Consider the following 20952-nt stretch of genomic DNA (forward strand, 5'->3'; position numbering starts at 1 on the left):
TCTGCTGAATATAAATTTTTAATAAGACCCGCTTAATCTACATGAATATCTGGTAAATATTTAACTAATCTATTAGCCAGACTGTGGCAACAATTTTATAATCTACATTCAGTAAAGAAATAGGTCTATAAGACCCTGCTTTTAATGGATCCCTATCCTTCTTAAGAATAACTGTAATAATTGCTTTAGAAAAAGAATCCAGAAAAGAACAAATCTCTCTTGCTTGTTTCAATACATCCATCAATAAAGGAATTAATGGGTCCTGAAATTCTTTATCAAATTCAGAAGTAAAACCATCATCTCCTGGAGATTTCCCAGTAGGCATAGATTGAAGTGCTTCCATCACTTCTTTAACAGTAAAGGATGCATCAAAATCCTTGATATCCTTATCCTTCAAAGAAGGTAAAACTAAATGAGACAAAAAATTATCAATTTTAGCTTCATCTTCCAATACCAGAATTATATAATTTTTCATAAAATTTACGTAACTCATCATTAATTTCCTGAGGTTTATATGTAATAATTGAACCATGTCTAATAGTATTTATTGTTCTAGAAGCTTGCTCCATTTTTAACCGCCAAGCTAAAACTTTATGAGCTCTCTCTCACCCAACTCATAATATCGTTGTTTAGTTCTCTATAATTTCTCAAATTTATGTTTGTAATGAATTATACCGTAGTTTCATTTTAACTAAATGTGCTTTCTTAACTTCTATAGAATTTCACTGTAAATCCTTTTCCAAAATTTCTATCTCCTTCTCCAATTTACTAATGTTGTTTCATAATTTTAGCAGTATAACTAATAATTTGTCCCCATAAATAAGCTTTCAAGGAATCCCATAAAACAAATTTACTATCCTATATTTACTTTCAAAACAAGCTATATTTGATCCTTTATAAATTTACAACATTCTGGATTTTTCAACAATAAAGAGTTAAATCTCCAACTATAAACATTCTCAATTCTCTCCGAATCAGTACACATTATTAATAACAAAGAATGATCAGACAAAATCCTTCTCTTATATTCAGCCTTCAAAACTCGACCTTGTAATTGTGCTGAAACAAAAAATAAATCTATTCTAGAATAAGAATCTTGACGGAATGAATAAAAAAAAACTTTCTCCTTGGGATTTAACTTTCTCCATATATCTACCAAATTCCTATCTTTCATCAACATCATTAACTGTTTAGCCATTTTGGTTCTAATTACCAACTTTAGAAATTTATCTAATAATGGATCTAAACAACAATTAAAGTCACCCCTTATCATATGCCTAATTTTTATTGCATTATATTGAAAAATTGAGTTTGGTGATAAAATTAAATACATTTCAAATTGCATTTTTTGAGGTTGGCCTTAGCTGTGGCTAGAAAATGTTTGTCAATTACTTGGAAGAATAAAACTATTTTGAGTATTCAGCAATAGCATTTAGAAATGAGATCTTGTATTCCGTTGGAAAAGATAACATAATTTACCTAATAATTATTCTTTTTTTGTTAAAACTGGAGCCCGTATTTGGATTGATGGTTTTGCTCTAAACCACGGCAAACAACTAATTGAGAGTTTTATATTATGTGATCTCTTCTTTCTTTTTCTTTTTGGGGTAGTTTAGAGAGGGGTGGGGAGGGGAGGATGGGTTAGGGGAGGGGGTGAGGGGTTGTAGGGGGTATATTTACAAAAAATATCATGTATTATGTTTTTCTTTATTTGTATTTTTTATTATATGACTCATCAATGATTAATACATTTTTCAAACAAAAAAATTTTTGAAAAACTAAATCCAAAAGAACGAAACTCTACACAAATAACAGTTAATTTTTAATGCCACTTTGACATCGATCACAACATTAGAAAGGTAATATAAACAAAGCTTTGGACATTGATGGAAAGAGGAAGAGTTTGTGCTTCAAGCCAATGCCTTGAGTTTCTCTGGAAATTTGAATTTTCCAGGATCTCCATCAGCTGCAGTATTGTGGTTTTGTGTAACGAGAACTTGTAATTGGTTAGAGCACCTCATTGGGGAACCACTTCCACAGAGTTGGGGTGGAATGATAGAACACTACAGCACAGAAACAGGCCCTTCAGCCCTTCTAGCTGTGCTGATCCTTCATCAAAAACAGCAGTCTCAAAGTCAAGATTTAACTGTGCTCCTCTCCGTATATGGTTGGGCAGAACACCACACACTACTGAGGATTACTGGGAGCCAGCAAGGTCAACGTCACCAGCCTGACATAGGAATGTGATTCCTATCCCCATGAATAATTCCTAAACTGATTCTTCCAGTCAACTCGGAAATAATATGCTCACACTGTGACCTTACTTGGTGTTGATCATGGTGGCAATGTTCTTTGTGTCATCACGGATGTTATTAAATAACAAGAGAATGCATTTGTATTTGGCTTTATCTGAGCCTGGCATTGAAGAGTTAAAAACAGTTCTTTCAATGTCAGATACAGCTCTGCTTGTTGCAATCATAAGTATAATTTGGACTCAGTTATGAATTGGCCATGGTTCACTAAGTACCTCTGATCTCCTGAGGTTATGGGTTTAAGTCCCACTTTATTCCAATCTGCACTGTGATCCCAGGGACCTCACCCAAGTTTGCCATAGATTTGACAGGCTCTCCCACAAATACCAGGCCATACCTTCATGTTGACGCTGCGCAACAGGATGCACTGAACAATATCCAGGGACTGGCTGGTCACCTGTTCAGCTTGGATGGAGTCCTTCTGCTAATTCAGCCAAGAGCAGGCAGCTCAGCATGTCCCAGAATGCAACCTGTCTCCTGGTCTGTGGACTCAAAATAACAGGTTGCTTTGAAAAGTTAGGGAATCCTATATTTTGACAGAAAACCTACTCTCTGATCAGCTCCAACTTAAACCAAAACCAAAGGCACAAAGTGCAGATCTCGTGGAGGAATGGAAATGCATGGTTGTCGACCCATCCCGGAGGCTCTGCAACTGGCCACATTCAGGCAGACCGTTAACCGATGTCCAATGAACCTCCTATCAAGGACAGAAAAGTTGCGGGGAGCCATTTTCACTACTTATCACCGAATGTTAATGAAGGTTTTTTTTTCCAATGCTTACCCAGGTCCTGGGAGATAGGAGCTGATGGATCTTAGTTCTCCAAGAGGATATATTACAACCAGATATATAAAGATCAGTAAAGACTACAAGCGAAGCCTCTTGATGTCCTCACTGCGGAAGTCATTTCTCAGAGCAAGCACCTGACGCACCTCAGCAGGTGTGAGACGCCAGGTTAATGGGCCAGAGTTCTGTCCCCAGTAATCCAAAATCTCAGTGACCTGCAGGGACAAAAAATGAGACGACACAGTTGCTGCAAATCCACACTTTACTCAGCATCTGGACTACAGTACAACTATGTTATATTTGTTGGAAGCACTGAAGATATAGAGATGGCTATTGATGTGGACAAGGGAGCAGTGAACAGAAAATGGACACATTCAACTGAAAAGGATCTACGGTATCAGAGACTGAAGAGAGACTTCAAAACTGATAATTGAATACACCTCAAAATGATGGATCAAGAGAGGCATTTATCAGATGGGATACTGCAGGAGCGCTGGATGGAAAATCAAATTGTTTAGGCACTAAACCCATCAGTGAGGCCAGTTCTGGAATAGGACACCCTGTTATGGTCCAAAAGGTGCAGGTTCATGAGGGAGGGAAGAATGGCTTGAACTTCATGTAGGGACACAACATTGAAATGGCCTCTGTCTCATCTCACACGATACTCACCCTTTCCAAATTCAGGATTGTTGCCATCTGAGAGAGGCGAGCAAACTTGTCTCGGATGGTCCAAGTGATCACTGATGTCAGGTAAGCCATAAGCGATCGGAGTTCCTTGTCAAACTGCAACCCACCAAGCTGAGGAGAACCAAACCAATGGTCAGGAGCAAGCACGAGGCTGGGTTTCAAAGAGGATAAAAATCCTCTTTGTAAAAACAAAGATGGGCGGTCCCATGGGATAGAAAAGATTTGCTTTTTTTTTTATAGACAAGAGTGCAAAAAACAATCTGCTGGAGGAACTCAACAGGTTGAAAGACTGTGAGTGCAGAGGAGAGATGGTCAATATGAGTTCAGGGTGAGAGGGGTTGTCTACCTCCTCCCATCCCATCTCATAACTCAAGCCATCTCCCTCTATACACCAAGTTCCATCCCTAAAACATTTTCCCACTGGCACCAAGTTCCCCAGCAGATTGTTCATTGCTCCAAGTTTCAGCATCTGCTGTCTCCAGTTCTATGCACATATATTTATTCACCTCTATCTGCCTTAAAAGACAAAAGCATATTTACAATCCAGCCATTCAGCCCACTGTCCATGTCAGTCAAAATTATTCATAGTGTAAAAGTTGATACAGTGTAAAAGGCGACCCCCCCCCCCCCCCACCATTTTTGGCTCAAAAATCTGGTATTTTCCATATAATCGCATATAAAATTGAACCCCCCCATTTTTGGCCCCAGCCGCCTGCCCATCAGACCTCCTGACACTTCAAATGCAGACATACCCCCTGGTCCCAGATGGCTGGCTGCCCGTCCATCTGAGCTCCTGACACCTTGACTTCAGACTTACCACCCGGTCCCATCTAGCCACCCATCGGAGTTCCCATTGACTCGACCACGGACTCTCACCTTTGTCCCAGCCGGCCGCCCATCAGAACTCCCAACGCCTTGAGCATGGACTCACGTCTCAGTCCCAGATGGTCACCCATCAGAGCGCCCAGACTTACCACCCTGTCCCAGCCAGCCAGCCGCCCATATAAGCTACAACACCTCAAGCAATGAAGGAAATGACCGTGGTCAAAAGTAGTTTTTCCACTTAATACCAACGCCATACATTTAACATTAAAAAATGGTCTAAGTGACTGGTCAACTTTTACATGAGTATATAGGGTACTTGCTGAGCACTGAAGCTGAACTCACTAGCCTGCCATCACTCTATCCTGAATCAAAATCTACATTGACCATGTCCCACCATGAAACCTGCAGGTGATTGAAGCAGGAACTCAGGAGTTTCCCCTCCACATATCACACCAACCCAGCCAATAGCAGCTCATTCAGAACAGGTCTGCAACAGCACCAACTTCAGGAAAAGAACAGCCCACTCCTTCTGATCACAGATGATCCAAACATGAACTCAGTTTATCTGATTTTTCTCCTCATCTGCCTGCATAATCAAAGCAAATAAAAGTTTTCAATCAGTACCTTGAACAGAAACTCAATAATTAATCTCTGGAGAAAGCTTGGAATTCCGTCAGTTTTTATGCTGTCTGTTCTTGACCCCACCAAGAGAGGAAATAATTTCCCTCTCCCACTCAATCTCGAGATCAATGCCAGGCTGTGCAACCCTTTCAGCTATCTGCCCGGTGGGTGGCAGCGTTTCCCACTGAACCGCCAGCACCATTCACTTCATGACAGCATCCACAGAGTGCCGACATACTCGAGGACTTCTTGGCTCATACCCGACTGAACACTGACTTGAGAACCACCTTCTCCAGTTCAATTGCGATCAGGCTGGTCATCAGACTGGTGAGGTTATCATAGATCACTTGGGACAATCCAACCTGCAGAACACAAACACATCATTGTTGTCAAGCCGTCCAACATCATTCCTAATTGTACCAAAACTGAAGGAACTTGGTGGGTCAGTGACCGTCAACAGTGGGTAAAGAACAGTCAACACTGGCATGAAGGGACTGGGATTTAGAGACAGTTTCTAAACCTAAAGCCATCAGACTCTTGAACCTCCCCTTTGTACTCTAATCATGAGCTACTTTCAGGTGCATTCTCCGCCAAAAGTGAGCCTGCAGAAGCGGATTCAAGTCGTTCAAGTGGCAGCACTGAAAGCGCAGCGCTGGCCATCTGAAAGGGACAGCTTCGCAGAAGGCGCCTTGGAGTGCACTCTGGCTCCTGTCCCTTCGGGCTATCAGAGCTGGGTTGGCCGGCATGGGCTGTCAGCGCTGAGACACCCGGAGCAGGCTGTCCCCACACTGATTCCACTTCCCCACTCTCTCTCCACAGCCCCGTGTCGGTCCCAACACTTATCCCACTGCTCTTCTCTCTGCCCATAGCCCCATGTCAGTCCCCACACTGATCCCAGTGCCCCATTCTCTCCCCATAGCCTCAAGTCAGACCCCACACTGATCCTACTTCCCCGCTCTCTCCCCACAGCCCCATGTCGGTCCCAACACATCCCTATGCCCTGCTCTCTCCCCATAGCCCTGTGTCGGTCCCCACTGATCCCACTGCTCTTCTCTCTCCCCATAGTCCTGTGACGGTCCCTACACTGATCCCACTGCTCTACACTCTCCCCATGGCCCCATGTCGGTCCCTAGACTGATCCAACTGCTGTGCTCTCTCTCACAGCCCCGTGTCGGTCCCCACACTGATCCCTTTGCCCTGCTCTCTCCCCATAGCCCCATGTTGGTCCCCACACTGATCCCACTGCTCGCTCTCTCCCCATAGCCCCGTGTTGGTTCCCACACTGATCCCACTGCCCCACTCTCTCCCCATAGCCCCGTGTTGGTTCCCACACTGATCCCACTGCCCCACTCTCTCCCCATAGCCCCGTGTCGGTCCCCACTAGCCCGTGCTGCCCACATACCCCAATTAACCTACATACCCTGCACATTTTGAAAGATGGAAGGAAACTTCCATGCAGACATGGGGTTGAAACTCCTTACAGACAATGCCAGATTTGAGCCCAGGTTGCTGCACTTTAATAGTGTTGTGCTGACCATTACACTAACCGTGCCGTCCTGAGGAGGTGGGAGGAAACCTACCAATGGTCAGGGTCCCTGTAGCTGAGGTACTAACTGCTGTATCACCACATTGCCCCAAGGAGACCAACTGAACAATAAAAGTCCAAAATAAAAACTCCCGATAGAAACACCACTGTGGCGGGCGATAAATTCGAACGTGAGAATAGTGAAAGTTAATCGGTGTAGAGATGGGCCTCAGCAAATCGTCGTACAGGATGGCTGCGAGATCTAGATTATCTACCTTATCTCTTTGCTCCTCAAATTATTAACTCATGCATGGGTGTTTCCATGGTAACGGAAAAGGACCCAAAACATAGTTCATTGAGCGTCAGTTAGTGCGAGTCAGGAATGCAGCCCTGGGATGCCAGGGAACACTGCCAGGGAATACGGAAGCCAGTTCCAATACCACCCAAGATTGTTCGTGGTCTGTGCACCTCAGGTCTCAAGCAGTGAACTGATCTGAGCCACCTGGCCTGCTAAGGGTAATCAACCTACCAGCAGATTCTATTTTACACATACAGCACTGGAACAGGCCTTTCCGGTCCATGAGCCTGTACCACCCAAACTCAGAAACCTAACAAAGTCAACCTCAATCTCTTCATTTCATGATAATTCCATTCCATGAACATCAGGAGTCAGTTGATGAAATCCCACACTGCAATCCTGCACTCAGCTCTTGCATCACTGAAGGGAACTGGCCTCAAAGGTTCCACTGCAAAATGAGTTGGTGTGCCCTGGGAGAGAGAGGACACAGTGCTCCTGCGAGGGGTCCTACTGCCCAGTTGTTGCATCGATGGCCCTGTATAGGTTTTAAATGGCTTGTAGAAGTGGCCAGCAGTGGGTTTTTATAAGCATTGGCGAACCCTCAGAGGTCTGTGTCCAAGATGGTGGTGCCCATTCTTGGCACCAGGCCATGAGGGTTGCAGGCTCGGGGGATCAGCGAATTGGTGAAAGGCATCAGATACCCCACTGAGAAGAATTTCAGGAGAGAACACTACAAGGAAGGAGACTGTGGCTGCGGGCTGCTGGAGACCAGATATTGGAACCGGGATCTGTGAAGGTGCTGATGATGAGCAAGGCTCCTGAACAACCTTAGACACTGACAGCGTCCTGTCATATCAGAATCGGAAACTCAGGATTACCACTGAATCGGACTGGAGGCCATGCGGCTACAGATGGAGGCCCCAGTAATGAAGGGGGCAAATCCGTGTCTCTGACGGGACTCGCTCTTGCTACTTTGTTATTGGCTGGTGCCGGGCTCGTGACATCTTTGTGTGGATTTATGGCATAATGTTAACTAATTTCATGCATTATGTACATGACAATTAAGGAATCTTGAATACAGTAAAACCCCTGTATCCAGAACCTATGGGAATTGGTATATGCCGAATAAGTGAATTTGCCGGTTGCTTGAGATTGTGTGTTGCATGGATTGGCGAACTGACTGCTGGGGGCTGCCAATTTTAAATGACTATTATTATACCTATTTATTTTCTACAATTTTGTTGTTGGTTGCTTGAATTCCAAACAATGGGAATTTTACTGAACATTACTAACTCATCTGGGCTCCTGACCAGCTGTCAACTAAAATCAGCTCAACCTTTCTTCACAATAGATGAAGGATCCTTCACTCAAGTGCAGCCATGTGGATGGTAAGAGTAATAAACAAGGCCATGAACTCAAGAGACACTGCCTTGCATTTTACAAAACTCAATGCTGCAGGAAGATAGAGGGAGGCAGAGTTCCAAATGCTTTGAGTCAGAATGCGAGAGAGTCAATGATAGTCCCCATATCTGATATCTTTCTTCTTTGGCTTGGCTTCACGGACAAAGATTTATGGAGGGGTATGTCTACGTCTGCTGCAGGCTCATTGGTGAATGACAAGTCCGATGCGGGACAGGCAGGAACGGTTGCAAGGGAAAATTGGTGGGTTGGGGTTGGGTGTTGGGTTTTTCCTCCTTTTTCTTTTGTCAGTGAGGTGGGCTCTGCGGTCTTCTTCAAAGGAGGTTGCTGCCCGCCGAACTGTGAGGCGCCAAGATGCAAGGTTGGAGGCGATATCAGCCCACTGGCGGTGGTCAATGTGGCAGGCACCAAGAGATTTCTTTAACCAGTCCTTGTACCTCTTCTTTGGTGCACCTCTGTCTCGGTGGCCAGTGGAGAGCTCACCATAGAACACGATCTTGGGAAGGCGATGGTCCTCCATTCTGGAGACGTGACCCACCCAGCACAGTTGGGTCTTCAGCAGCATGGATTCGATGCTTGCGGACTCTGCCAGCTCGAGTACTTTGATGTTGGTGATGAAGTCATTCCAATGAATGTTGCGGATGGAGCAGAGACAGCGCTGATGGAAGCGTTCTAGGAGCCGTAGGTGATGCCGGTAGAGGACCCATGATTCGGAGCCGAACAGGAGCGTGGGTATGACAACGGCTCTGTACACGCTGATCTTTGTGTGTTTCTTCAGGTGGTTGTTTTTCCAGACTCTTTTGTGTAGTCTTCCAAAGGCGCTATTTGCCTTGGCGAGTCTGTTGTCTATCTCGTTGTCGATCCTTGCATCCGATGAAATGATGCAGCCGAGGTAGGTAAACTTGTTGACCGTTTTGAGTTCTGTGTGCCCAATGGAGATGTGGGGGGGCTGGTAGTCATGGTGGGGAGCTGGCTGATGGAGGACCTCAGTTTTCTTCAGGCTGACTTCCATGCCAAACATTTTGGCAGTTTCCGCAAAACTGATATATCTGATATATCTATATATATAATATAGGTAACTTTACATTTAATTGTTAGGGGGATCTGAGCTTCTTGTCACCATGAAGACACTGTTCCCTCTAAGCTGTGTGCTCACATACATTTTGCAACCAGCACACAAGGGAAATTCATGTGTGCACAAAGAGTTACCTAGTTCAAAGTATAGAATAAAATCTTACCTATATTCGTTACTTTGTAGAATGCAATCGTACTTGTATTAGATTAAAACATGCCAATACAGTTCTATTAGCCATGTGAGAGGCTGTGCTAATATTATTTTGAAACAACTTCAAGTTAACATCTGCACATATACTTTTATCACAGGAAAAAAATTTGCACAAGGCAAGAACCTCTAAAAATTGGAGGGAACATTGCTTGCGGAAATGAAGCAAATATCACCCACTCACCTTGAACTCTGCCATTAATTGCTCCAGATTAAGAATAAGTTGTTGGACCCAGGGATCATTGGCCTCATAATCATTAAACTCCTCCTGGAATTAAATGGTACATTTTAGACAGAGGTGAAGACTGCTGTCCCAGCAAGTTCCTCTCTTTGGAATGGTTGTTTAGGACAAACTAGGAGCCCCTTCTGCTCAAATTCTTGTTACCTATCATTACACCTTACTTATGCAGAACATTCTACAGCAATTCCATAGAACCCAGAGTATCTATGATTACTGTCACATGTGAAATAAATGTCTGTCATTGAAGTCTTCTGTCCATTCAATGAAATTTTATCTGCTGTTACACTCCACATCTTCCACATTGGTTAATTTTACTGGTTCCATTTTTGGTATGCAGACATTGGTAAAGACCATCCCCAATGACCCTGATGGAGGTGGTGAGCCACTACATTATTGAACTACTGCAGTCTTTACAGTCCTGCAGCCTACCAACTCCATGCCACGAATCACTCAACTCCCCCTATATTCTATTTTCACATGGCGGGCAATCTGCACTGATCATTTAACAAACCAACACACACAGCTTTGGGATGTTAGAGGAAACCAATGCGGTTGCAGGGAGAACGTGCAAACTCCACGCACGCAGCACCCATGGTCAGGTCTGAACCTGGGTGTCTGGCACAGCGAGGCAGCAGATCCTCAAATTGTGCCTCTTTGCCCAGTCTGGTAAGGGTATTGCCACTGTGCTGACCAATGGGGAACTCCAGAATTTAAATCCCATGACTGCAAATCGGGCACATTCAGTTTGTTGGATGTTGTGGATGTTCAGTTTGGTTACTTTCCCATGGGTTCAGTTCAGCGGAGCTTAGAGATATGGAAAGGACAGAGAGATTTTAATGTTTTGGCTTAGCTTTATAGCAATGTTTATGTGAGATGAACACGGCGTGGAAATGAGAGCATAGTTTGGAATTGGTGAAGTGAACTGATATTACATTTAATCAAAATGGATTCAGCAATAAAGAAGTGGAAAGACATTTTGCAATAAGGCCTCATCAGCAGTGAGGGACTTGTAGACGGCTGGATGCATGAGCATGGAGTGAAGCAGTAAGATTTTGGGCTTGTGGATGGTAGGGCCACACTTTTACAAGCTGGGAGAAGGGACAGAGAATTTTGGTTATAGAGTTGGTGTGGAGATTTATAGGAAAGATATTCCAAATTTGATCAATTTTGTGACCATAACAGAAGCACAAACTGCAAGTGTGTGCACTGCAGAGTGGCACCAACAAATTCCTCAGCTCATCAGTTGCCCATTCACTTGAATCGGCACACTTCTTGTCTCAGTGTTGTCACTGAAAAGAGAAAACGAGAGGGGAGATGACTGCAACTGAAAGTATGTAAGTTAACGCACAAAATTAATGCTCTTACCTCCTCAATGTTATGGGTGATAGAGAGGAATCCAGTAATCCAGGGCTTAAGCTGTGGTTTGATGGCTGTGGCATTGAGTTCTGCCAAGCCTTCCTGGAAGAAAAAAAATCCACAAATGGTAAATGTCAAGCGAGCATCAAAACGGCAAACGCATTCTTGCTGGACTTTTTAGCTGTGTCATAGGGTCGTTTGCAGGGAAAAAAAAAATCATACTTCAACTGCCGTTCTGAGCCTTTTGCAGCTGCTCCCCCCCCCCCCCCCCCCACCAACCTCAAGGCAGAAAAAAAACTATGATAGCTAAATGGTTTGCTTTGGATCAGTATTTGATCATAGAACAGTACAGCACAGGATCAGCAAATCCATGTCCTCTCTGAACATGATGCCTTATTAATTTCTTCCACCTACACCAGATCCATACACCGCTGCTCCCTGCATATTCACGTACACATCAATCATTCTCGCTTCCATCACTACCCCTTGCACCACATTCTAAGCAGAATAAAAAAAGAAAACAAATAATGTTGCATATTTCTTTCAAACTTTCTCCCTCTCCTTAACGCACGCATTCCCTGTAGTATTTGACATTTCTTCCCTAGGAAAAAAAAATTCTGACTGTCTATGCCTCTCAGAATTTTATTAACTTCTATCAGATCTTCCCTCAGGCTGTGACACTCCAGAGAAAACATCCAAACTTGTCCAGCCTCTTTATATAGAGCATTCCCTCTAACCCAGGCAGCATACTGGTAAACTTCTACTGTATCCTTTCCAAAATCTCCACCTCCTTCCTGTCATGGGGTGAACTCCCACATGTCAGATGTCCTAATAAACTACTCTTCAGTCCTCTGGGACCTTGCCTATTGCTAGTGAGAATCCAACAACCTGGAATATATCCCATCAGGCCCTAGGGACTTTAGCCACCTTAATATATCCCATCATGCCCTGGGGACTTTAGCCACCTTCATGTTCTTTAAAAGACACAGCATCAGCTCCTTTATCTCAAAATCTCCAAGCAGATTAATATTCCCCACACTGCACTCACTATCCTCCGCATCCTTCTCCTTGGTGAACACCAATGCAAAGCACTCATTTTATACCTCACCCACTTATTTCAACTCCAAACATAAACACCCTCTACCCTCGAGTATAAAATGCCTTGGGATCCTTTGTGATCCTATAACATTTTGTGGCCTCTTTCGGACTTTCTCATACCATGCTTGAGCTCTTGCTTTATAATACTCAATGACCCTGCTCTGATTACCTTCCTAAACCTTGTATATTCTTCCTCTTTCTTTTTGCCTATAGTGCCAACCTCTCTCATCCAAACTTTCTTTTCCTTCCCATCCTTTCCATGGAAAATGCCAGTCTTGAACTCTGGTCAGTTGGTCAGATGTGGACTTGCCCAATCACCTACAATCCCAATTAACTCCCCCCAATAAAGTATATCCCATTAAATTTGCATATCTCGTGTTTCAATAATTGGGTTGTCTGAAAGTTTGCATTTAACTTGTCAAAAGAAACCATTTAAACCATTAACCAGCTTACAAAATTATGATGACAGTATTCCCAGTTAGGTTTCTGCACACTGAGGAATTCCTACATAATACCACACGTTTGTGACTCATAGAGCCTTTCCCAACAGAAAGCTGCAGGACTACAAGATGTGCCACAGCTGAATCAGAGCAGACAAGCCGCACACAACCCACCTGCAAGAGGTCCTTAAATTTGTTGGACACTGCAGCCAGGTCTGATAAGCAGCTGTCAATTTTTGCTTGTGCCAGTTCAGCCCCCAGTCCTTGGCTGAACAGCTTTGTGCAGTCACTCTGTGAAGAAGCATACAACAATTCCTCATAGTTACACTCCACCCTATGACCCCCAGGGGAACCACAGCACATTCAAGTAAAAACCTAATGTAACATAAATATTTTAAATGTCTTTTACATTGTTGGGAGAAGTATACAAGAAACCAAAACATGACTGCTTCACAGGGAAGGGGGCCCATAAACTTTGACCAGAGTTCTGGGGATGGAGGGGTGGGGGCAGGGAGGGATAACTGAAAATTGGTTGAGAATGGCTGGAATAGAGTCATAGTGTAGAAAAAAGCCCTTCAGGCCAACTTGTCCAGTTTAACCAAAATGTCCCATATTAATCCAACGTTACTCTCCATGTAGATGCTCAAATGTTTCTTAAACATTGCATTAGTACTGTCTCAACCACCACCTCCAGCCCAGTCCATACTCCCACACCTTCTGAGTAAAAAAGCTACCCCTCAGGATCCTGTTAAAACTCCCTCTCTTCCCCCCCCCGCCCCCCCCCCAACCACCTCACCTTAACCTACATCCTCTGGTTACAGAATCCTCTACTCTGAGTAAAAGACTCTCTGTGATTTTGTACACCTCCATGAGATCACCCCTCAACCTCCTATGCTCCAAGGAATAAAGCCCCAGTCTGCTCAACCCCTCTCAACAACTCATGGTCCCGATACCTGGCAACATCCTCTTCAATCTTCCCTGCACCCTTCCCAGCTTGATGACATCTTTCGTGTAGCACAGAGACCAAATCTGAACACAGTCCTCTAAATGAGGACTCACAAATGACTTAAGCAACTGTAACATAACTTTCCAACATCTAAACTCAATACTCTGATTGATAGAATTGAGGTCACATGATGCTAAGGGCATATCCCCAAGAGTTCCTGGACCAGGAACAAAGAAAAACACCTAAAAATTGAATTTAGAAGTTATTAAAAGAATACAACAAAAGAATAAAGCCCCTACCAGAGGAAGATGGGAAGAAAGAACTCCAACAACAGAAAATGGCATCCTGAACAGTGTCGAGCTGCGAGGGTAAAAACAGCCCGCCTCAACAACCGCAAGATGGCATGGGAAGCGCTGAAGGTGGTGGGCTCAGAGCCCCGACAGCAACTTGATGTGGGGGAAGCCCTCAGCATTTACCCAGCAGAGTGGCAGCGGGAGAAATCGGCAATCACAAGAAAGCCGGCAGCGCGGTCAGGGAAAGGTCACCGGGAGGGTTCAGGCCATCCAAGGGGCTGAGACAGAGTCAGCTGCCTTGAGGAGAATGGTGGGAGGCAGAATTGCAGGCTCGGACCCGGCAATGAGTAAGGGGACGAAAAGGGGAGGCACGGCATACCTTGGCCCTGCAAGGGAGGTGCAGACGACCACCTCCACCAGCTCGTCTAGCAACGAGGAGGGTAATGCCCCCCCCCCCCCCCCCCCAGAACACCGAGTTCTGACGGGCAGTAGAAGAGAACAGAGAGGGAATGCAGGAAGCAGGGACCCTGAGACAGAGAACTTAACAGGCCAACCTGCGGAAGTCAGGAACAATGGGAGCGATGTGCAGACCGGTGCCGTGAAAAAGGGAGGATGGTGTCAGGCTACACAAGGTAACCAAGATGGTGGTATCAGGAAGAAGAGGGGACTTGGAGCCCTCACAATGGACAATTTTAGAGGCGATGGAAAAGAGACTTATTGGACTGGGCAGGAAAACGAACCAGTTAAATGTTAGGTTGGTCAAATGTCATTCAGTATTAAATATTTTGCAAGGGAGAGTAACAGAATTGGAAGAAAGAACAGGGAATAATGATAGGGCAAATGGAAACTGAAGCTGCAGCATGGGGGGCAGATCGGGGGCACATGGCAAAAAATTGATATTCTTGAAAATTATAGCCAGCAGAAAACACTTAAAATAGTGGAATTAAAGGAAGGAATGGAGGGGTGTAACCCCTTAGTCTTCTTTCAACGCTGGGTTCTGGAGGTTTTGGGGAAGGAAAGCCTGGGGGAAATCAATGGAGATTGAAAGGGCCCATCGGTCCTTCTTCGCACGCCCAGGCCCCGGTCAAAGGTCATACTCAGTATTGGTGGAGCTACTGCACCACCAGGACTGAGAAAATTTTTTAAAGTACAGCAGTCACTGGGGCACAAGTAAGGGAGGCCCTTTTATCCTGATATCAGTGGGACTCTCTTGCATCAAAAGAAGGAATTGGAACCACTGAAAAGGGCGGCAAAGCAAAAGGGGAATGACTGTGTAATCAGATACCCGGCAAACTTGAAAATAGTAATGCCGGGAGGAGAGTGGAAATTTTTCTCAACCCAAAACAAGCTTAAGAGGTTCATCAAACAACTAGCAATATGTAACAAAAAGCAATGGGAATAAAGCTCATGAAATGGCCATAAAGAATGTAAATAAATGGGTGTAGAAGTGGAAAGGGAAAGAAATGTAATGAGGAGAATGGTCCTGGAGACGCAGGGAGGTTGGGTGGAGAGGGAGGTAGATGGATGCAAAAGGCACAACCTTTAATATAGAGGGGGACAGTGAGGACGCAAGGGATTCAGTCACTAGTGAAGGGAGAAGGGAAGGTGGGTGTTGTATGGGGCTGGGGTTTGTTGTAGTACATTGTATTGCTTTGGTTCTTTTTCTTCTTTTATTGAAATCTTTTCTTTCATCTGTCCTTTTTGGGTTCATGGTCTTTGGTCTTGTTTTATTTTCCCATGGTCTGTCAAAGACCCAGCAGGCTGGAGCAGACAGCTGAAGGAGAAAAGATGGACAAACGATGGATGCGGGGCAGTGGAGGTATAGGGGAAACACAAGCCTGAGAATCTCTGGGGCAATGGCTGAAAATATAAAGTATGTTAGCTTTAAAGTTAATGGCTGAAAGGGGTGGTGAAGAGAAAAAGAGTCAAAAAAAGGGAGCGGATCAAGAAACGCATTTAATGGAGCAGGAACACCAAAAACTAAAAAGGAGATGGGTGGGCCAGGTAATAGCCTCCTCGTTCAGCTCAAATGCAAGGGGTGGGGGGTGACTTAAGTCGGATTAGCATGACTACAATCATTAACGTGCGGTATAGGCTGGCCCAATACAACTCTCTACACCAGCTGTACCTGACACCGCAAAAATTAAACAGATCTAAACCAGAATTGTCAGACCAATGCTTTAGATGCGGCATTGAGACAGGAACCTTTGTGCAAACAACTTGAACATGGACCAAGGTGAGTCCCTTCTGGGAGGAACTAGGCCAAGTTCTTGAAAAAAATCATAAGTAAAGAATTCCCACAGAACACAGAGTTGTTCCTGTTAGGAAACATAATGGACTTAAAACTTTCAAGGAACCTGTCCAAATTTCAAATCCAATTCATAATGGCCAAGAAGTGAATAGCAGTTCCCTGGAAATCCGATTCCTGCCTGAGCATTACTCGCTGGAACATGGAAATGCAAAGCTGTGTTTCCCTGGAGAAAATTACTTACTACCTAAGAAAAAAGTATAACACATTTGTGAAAGTTTGGCAACCATACTTAAATTCCATAAGAGCTTGATTATAGTGTGGACCATCGCGCCTGAGCACTGACTGCCATGTCATGACATACCCATAAAACCCTAATATATGTCTTACTCCTTTGTTATGTGTGTCTTGAATGTTGGGTGTAACTGTGGTTGGTTAAGGGTTAAGTGTTAAATATGGGGGGGGAGGGGGCGGGGAGAAAGATGAAAAGAGCATGACTGCAGAAAATTGTATAAAATGGATCATTGTAAATTGTAGTCAATGCTGATACTGTTAACATTGATGCTGATAATGTCGATAACTGAGGTTAAGTTTGGAAAATTATAAATAAGATATTCAAAAATAAGTACTCTGATTGAAGGCCAATGTGCCAAAACCTTTTTGACCTCTTACATACTTCTAATGCCACTTTGAAGGTACTATGTACTCCTCAATATCTGTTCTACGTCACTCCCCAGATCCCAACCATTCACCGTGATGGCCCTACAGACCTCACATTTTTTTGTATCAAATTCCATCTGTTATTTCTCTGCCCATATCTGTAAATGATCTATATCCTGTTGTATTCTTTGATAATGCGTTACACTGTCCACAATTCCACCAAATTTTGCATCATCTGCAAACATCCTGTCACGGATCATCCCAGTTATATCACAAACATCAGGGGTCCCACCACTGATCCCTGCAGAATACCATTAGACAAAGCCTCCAGCCCGAACTACATCCCTCTGCCACTGCTCTCTGTTGAGGGATGGATTTCATACCTGAAAACTGGAGTAGAACCCTCATAGCCTGGAGCTACCTTTATTCCCCAGAAATGCTATATATAGAACTGAGGGCTGGCCCTCTGTCATAAACTGCAGAGGCAGGGATTATGCACAATGATCATGAATCAATCTGGCCCCAGATCTCAACATTGGCATGGATCAAATGGCCAAGGCACATAGAACATTACAGCACAGTACAGCTCATCGACTCATGAGGTTATGCCGACCTCTGGAAACCTATTCCCATTCTCACACACCTCTACTTTTCTTACATGCAACTACTTCTTTTGAATGTTCACATGGTACCAGCCTCCATCCACTGCCACCCCCGGCAATGCATTCCAGGCACCCACCACTCAAATTAAGAACTAACTTCTGATCCCCAAACCACCTTAAACAGATGTCTTCTGGGATTTTCTATTGTTGCCCCAGGAAAAAGGTGTCCCATATACCCCACCGTCAACTACAAATGGATTGAATTGTGAATCAGCTCACAATTGCCTCTTAAAAAAGAATAATAAGGCCAGTAGTTTAATTGCAGGCATTCAGATGTGATGAGAGTTTGCCAGTGGGTTATAACATACAGGGGGGTTGGCACCTTCCACAGCAAAGAGAGAAAATAGAAAATCTATCCTCATCCATAATAAATTCTATCATACCTCCAGGTTCTTTTTCAGGGTCAAGAGATTTTCACTGCACATCTCCACATTATTCAATGTCACCTAAATGAAAAGAAATGATGCAGCTCAACAACACAGAATCAAACCTATTCGATCCATACCACTATCAAGAGTGCAAGTCTGATCTCTCAAATGGTTCAGATAGTTCACCTCCAGTGGTTGTCATTGGGAGATTGATAGGCTCTTCATTAGCCAGGGTTTCAGAGGTTATGGGGAGAAGGCCAGGTAGTGGTACTGAGTGGGAAAATGGATCAGCTCATGATTGAATGGTGGGGCAGACTCGATGGGCTAAATAGCCTATTTCTGCTCCTATGTCTTATATTACTTGAAGAATTTCAAGAGTGCACATTAGTCACCGTATTTTTCCTCATCATTGATATATCATTAACTTTTTTTAAGGTTGAATTCAGTAAATGAGCAAAGAAGCTTTAAGATGTGGATTATGCCAATAATATTCCACACCTTCCAAAAGCAAAGTATCACAGACTCTGGAAATCTGAACTGAAAACAGAACCTGATAAGAACATCCACTCTGCAGGTGTTGCCTGACCTACTGATCATTCACCACACTGGTTTCCCAGCAGTGCCACACTGAGGAAGATGAAAAGACCACACTTCACCCATAACAGGGTACAGGAGACAGGCCAAATGAAACATACCAGGAAGGATTGCTTCGCTTCATCTGTACTTTCAATGCCCTTGGTGTCAAATTTACCCTGCTGCAAGCTGGAATGCATGATGCTCACTGCACTGGTCACACCACGCTGTATGTCCTGAAAGGTCGTCGCTGGAAACCCCATGCGCAGCTTGTTATAAAGCACCTCCCTGCATAATAGGAACAGACATTGCATCACCAGCTTCAAAGCTGCTGGCAAGAACAAGGAAACATTAAGGGGAACTTTACACAGAACTGGTGAGAGTGTGGAATGAACTACTCGCTGAAATGGTGAATGCGTGCTCAATTTTGACTTTAGAGAAAAATTATGGTAGGTATATAGATGGGAGGGGTATACAGATGCTCTGGCTGCAGCTCGATAGGTCAATAATTATTTGGCACAGTTTTTTTTCTATAGCATTCGATGCTATATCGGTCAATTGTTCATGCTGACACTGTCTCGATGGTCATATTCAACATTATGTCTTCACCACCCACTCCAAAGGAATGAAAACAAATCTTGACAGCTACAAAAGCCCACAAACCTTTTATGGTTTGGGAGCAGAGGTGAAATTAAAACACAAGCAAAAGATGAGCTACAAAGCCAAGGGTAGTGAAATATATCCAAGTATCTGCAGATTGAATGGGAAAGTAATCCAGATTTTGTTTCTTTGATTTAGTAAGAGGACCCAGGACTACTGAGGGATGCACTAACAGGAATCCAGAGAATACAAGGTACAATAAGTTAGGAATAAGTTAGTGAAACCTCATGCACATGTTTAAAGCTTAATAGTCTGGAGGGTCAGAAAACCAGAAGAAGCAAAGAATTCCCCACTTTTCGCAAAGGGTAAAAAGGATTTGGAACGGGGTTTGGCTGGGCAGTGCGGCAAGTTAGTGCTTCGATGGCGAAAAGATAATGAGCAGGAACAGTGTATGTCACCACAGACACTGGGATTCAGAAACAAAAACTGAAAAAGCAGGAACCTTTGACCAGAAACGTTAACTGTCTTTCTTTCCACTGATGCTGTATGACCTTTGATTTCTGGTACTGCCTGACGTGGTTGGCATAGCAATTAGCCCAATGCCTTTACAGTGCCAATGATCATGACCAGGATTCAAATCCTGCGCTGTCTGTAAAGAGTTTGCAAGTGCCTCCCCGTGTCTGTGTGGGTTTTCCCCAGGGGCTCCAGTTTCCTCTCACTGCTTGAAATGCAACGGGGCTGTAGGTTAATTGGGTGTAATTGGGCGGCATGGACTCATGGGCCTGTTACCATGCTGTATGTCTAAAAATCACAGCATATATGGAATAAACCAGAGCCATAATCTTGTGATATTGAAGGAAAGACAGATTAAACAAATTAATTCCCTTGTAAACAAAACTGGAATAACACAATAACTGACAGGGAAAGGTTATGATGGAGATCGGAGGTGACTTTAATTGAGACAGTTTTTATTGACAATGTTCTGATGGAACTGAAATCAAAATCTTAACCAGAGGCTAAGTTTAAAATTTATGGCCCTCTTTCAGTCAGCTTCTCCATTACCCTCTCCCAATTCCAATTGGGTTGTCAGCCCTTTGCTACCTTTTGAGGACAAGTTCACATCCATCCATGTGCAGACACCAGCAGAGATCACGATGCTAACCTTAGCCACAGGAAGGCAAAGTAGTTAAGGATGCAAAGCGCAATTCGGAGCAGGATACCCAGCTTACTGAATCAACAGCAAAGTCACATGATTGTCCAGCAGAGATCTGACTGACATATGGATTCACTAACTAGTGTGCAGTCAGCAGGGCTACAAAACAGGAAGCAGTTTCAACCAGTCCATGCCCTGCAGCAGTCTCTGTAAGCAGCTCCAGATCTGGATCAGTAAGAAAAACTTGAGGCTGGTGCACGCCGCCACATCCTCTTCCTCACCTGAAATCTGACTCCAGCACGGTGGTGGAATGGTTGATCATTGCGCACAGACAGTCGCTATTTGAGCTGGCCAGAGCACGACCAATGCACTTCTTCACAATGAAGAATACGTCATCCACCATGCTGGATGTTAACTGGCCTTTCTCACAGACATCCATTGCAACAGCCTGTAATCAAACATTTCAACCTTTAAATGCCTGGACAAATTTATCCATGCATCAAGTCCCAAACTCAACTCAATTTCTGATTTTTCCCCTCATGAAATTTTCTTACATAGTTC

At 44.0% G+C, this 20952-nt stretch overlaps 1 protein-coding gene across 3 annotated transcripts in view; it reads right to left on the reverse strand.

The window, feature by feature from the left end:
• Positions 1–236: 236 nt before the first annotated feature.
• cog4 (component of oligomeric golgi complex 4) overlaps positions 237–20952 on the reverse strand; it is a 74020-nt gene continuing 53304 nt past the window's right edge. The window contains exons 11-20 of one of the 3 annotated variants that reach the window (XR_011345639.1): positions 20673–20839; positions 18761–18926; positions 18081–18143; positions 13063–13179; positions 11360–11452; positions 9938–10021; positions 5490–5591; positions 3766–3894; positions 3094–3311; positions 237–408 (exon numbers count right to left, since the gene is read on the reverse strand). Coding sequence is in view for 1 of the 3 variants with exons in the window: in XM_069900981.1 (XP_069757082.1) it covers positions 3177–3311; positions 3766–3894; positions 5490–5591; positions 9938–10021; positions 11360–11452; positions 13063–13179; positions 18081–18143; positions 18761–18926; positions 20673–20839 (1056 nt within the window). In the remaining 2 variants the exon portion in view is untranslated. Of the gene's footprint in view, positions 409–1809; positions 3312–3765; positions 3895–5489; positions 5592–9937; positions 10022–11359; positions 11453–13062; positions 13180–18080; positions 18144–18760; positions 18927–20672; positions 20840–20952 lie in introns of those variants that run through there. The other 2 variants (XR_011345638.1, XM_069900981.1) reach the window with 2 other exon arrangements.

The sequence above is a fragment of the Narcine bancroftii genome, chromosome 10, assembly GCF_036971445.1.
Source record: "Narcine bancroftii isolate sNarBan1 chromosome 10, sNarBan1.hap1, whole genome shotgun sequence".
NCBI lineage: Eukaryota > Metazoa > Chordata > Chondrichthyes > Torpediniformes > Narcinidae > Narcine > Narcine bancroftii.